This window comes from Oncorhynchus nerka, unplaced genomic scaffold, assembly GCF_034236695.1.
Source record: "Oncorhynchus nerka isolate Pitt River unplaced genomic scaffold, Oner_Uvic_2.0 unplaced_scaffold_3___fragment_4___debris, whole genome shotgun sequence".
NCBI classification, from domain to species: domain Eukaryota; kingdom Metazoa; phylum Chordata; class Actinopteri; order Salmoniformes; family Salmonidae; genus Oncorhynchus; species Oncorhynchus nerka.
Window position 1 is genome coordinate 123,120 of NW_027039961.1, and position 1,881 is coordinate 125,000.

At 42.9% G+C, this 1,881-nt stretch overlaps 1 protein-coding gene across 1 annotated transcript; it reads right to left on the reverse strand.

Annotated features, from left to right (window-relative positions):
• Positions 1-1,844, reverse strand: LOC135568820 (mini-chromosome maintenance complex-binding protein-like). The gene is made up of 3 exons (XM_065015591.1): positions 1,219-1,844; positions 887-975; positions 1-775 (listed from the first exon to the last, which is right to left on the reverse strand). The coding sequence occupies exons 1-3, from the start codon at positions 1,336-1,338 to the stop codon at positions 649-651; spliced, it is 336 nt and encodes a 111-aa protein (XP_064871663.1). The 5' UTR covers positions 1,339-1,844; the 3' UTR covers positions 1-648.
• Positions 1,845-1,881: the final 37 nt, after the last annotated feature.

Below are 1,881 nucleotides of genomic sequence, written 5' to 3' on the forward strand. Positions count from 1 at the left end.
TGGCAAGCTATCCATATTTTAATGAGTCAAACAATCATTCACAAACTGATCCCATAAAGCAAGAATTACATTTTGGGGAAGGTCATTCGGCAAATCATGATCAATGTATTGACTCCAGAGAACTTTCAGGCATAAGATGGGGAGAATAAAATATCTCAATGCCCTATTTACACATACTTTCAGTACCAGATCCAACATGTTCATCTAAAACCTACAACATTTGGTCTAGAGTAAGGGGAGGAAAGTCAACATTGGCTTAGCATATTCTGCGTTAGTTCAAATTTACCTGGATTGAATCCCAAACGTAAACAGTACTTCAATGGAGTTCAAGGCAGTAACATACAAAGCACTGAAAACATCCCACAGTAACAATTAGTCCTGTCATTTATTTTGCCAGGATTTTAAAATGTTCTTATCAAGAAATTGCAAATATGACAACTGATAAAAAGCTTAACCTGATCTAACACTGAAGCAAAAAAAGCTAAATTACAATCCCAGTGCTACGCAAAAAGAACAAAAACTTTTGTACATAAGTTTTATTAAGTTGAACTTTTCAAAAAAGAAATTGCTCTTCTGGTATCAAAATGAAAAATGTTCCACATAACATGTTTTTTTTTTTTATATCCACACCGGATGGGGTGTTTGTGATTAAGGCTCGTTGCCATTGAGACTCTTCTGTTGTTCGGTCCTGCTCCTGCGATGCATGTCTATGTGCTTGGCTCTCATCCATCCATCTCGGGAAAGGGTGGTCTGTCCCAAACTTAAGGAGAGCAACCTGGGGACAAACGTTATGCCGATTTAGCTACAGAAAATGATTGCTTAACTTGAGCATGTTATGCTGAATTAAGACGTCAGGACAAGCATGGCTGAATAACTTCCCACGTACCTTGCAACGACAAGCATCCTATGCAGGTCCTCTGCGGTGACGCTCTGGGGGTCATCTTTGCGCATGTCAACAAAGTCATCCTCAACTGCCTGTGGAAAACAGTAACAAGGCAACTGATTAAGATTTAACAAAAATAAGAAACAAATTAGGCTCATTTCTATAGAAAATAGAGGGAGTGGTCAGAGAGTAACCACAGGTCTTGTAAACCTGATACCTTACCACGACATAAAACAAAACACCTTGACTGAGCTTAACTATTCAATATTGCATTCAGCACAGAAGCTGGGTTCATAAAAGGTTTGGAAATCTGAAAAATCAAAAGTAGCATTCACCTTGGTGACCTCATCAGAGATGCTGTAGTCGAGGGTACGGGCCAGACTCAGGTACACACGGAACTTGTTAATCTGTGACGTGAACTGTGCCATGTGGATGGTAGTGAGATACTCCTCCATGTTGGGTGGGGTCACTTGGGGCTGTAGGGGCACCTGGCAGTCTGACTGTGGAATGGGAGCAGAGATTCTATGATAAACACATCACACAGGGGGGGGGGTTATTTCCTGTAACGGCCCGAGAAAGATTCAGACCATCCAGTCAGTGTGGCAAATATGTTGACGAGGTATTTGCGGGAAGTCCTCAAGTTGAGGGCTTGATTTCAAACCTCTGGTGCTGGTGAGCACTGGTTCATTTAAACCCGAGTTGGGTGTGTGTATATAGAACTTCAGCAGCTCATTTCACATTCGCAACACGTGACTCATCATTGACAAGGAAGATTAACTTGTGACCATCTGCTCCCACAGTTGTTTATGACACATTCACCCTGCCCTTCACTGTGGCGTGGCCTGATAGACGGCCCAATCCCGACGCCTCTGGCCAGGATTGTCCCGGTGGCACAGCTGCAGCCATAGCAACTCCATTCCACCAAACACACAGAAATAGCGCACAGCGCATTCCTTTGGCCGTTTGCAACACAGTGAGGCCAAGTTCTAAAGCCAGAC

Excerpts from the sequence above, each read along its gene's own strand:
- LOC135568820 (XM_065015591.1), bottom strand. The coding sequence starts at position 1,338 with ATGGAGGAGTATCTCACTACCATCCACATGGCACAGTTCACGTCACAG. Across the intron at positions 976-1,218 it reads TCTCTGATGAGGTCACCAAG|GCAGTTGAGGATGACTTTGT; the intron begins GTGAATGCTACT and ends TGTTTTCCACAG. Across the intron at positions 776-886 it reads AGGATGCTTGTCGTTGCAAG|GTTGCTCTCCTTAAGTTTGG; the intron begins GTACGTGGGAAG and ends GTTTGTCCCCAG.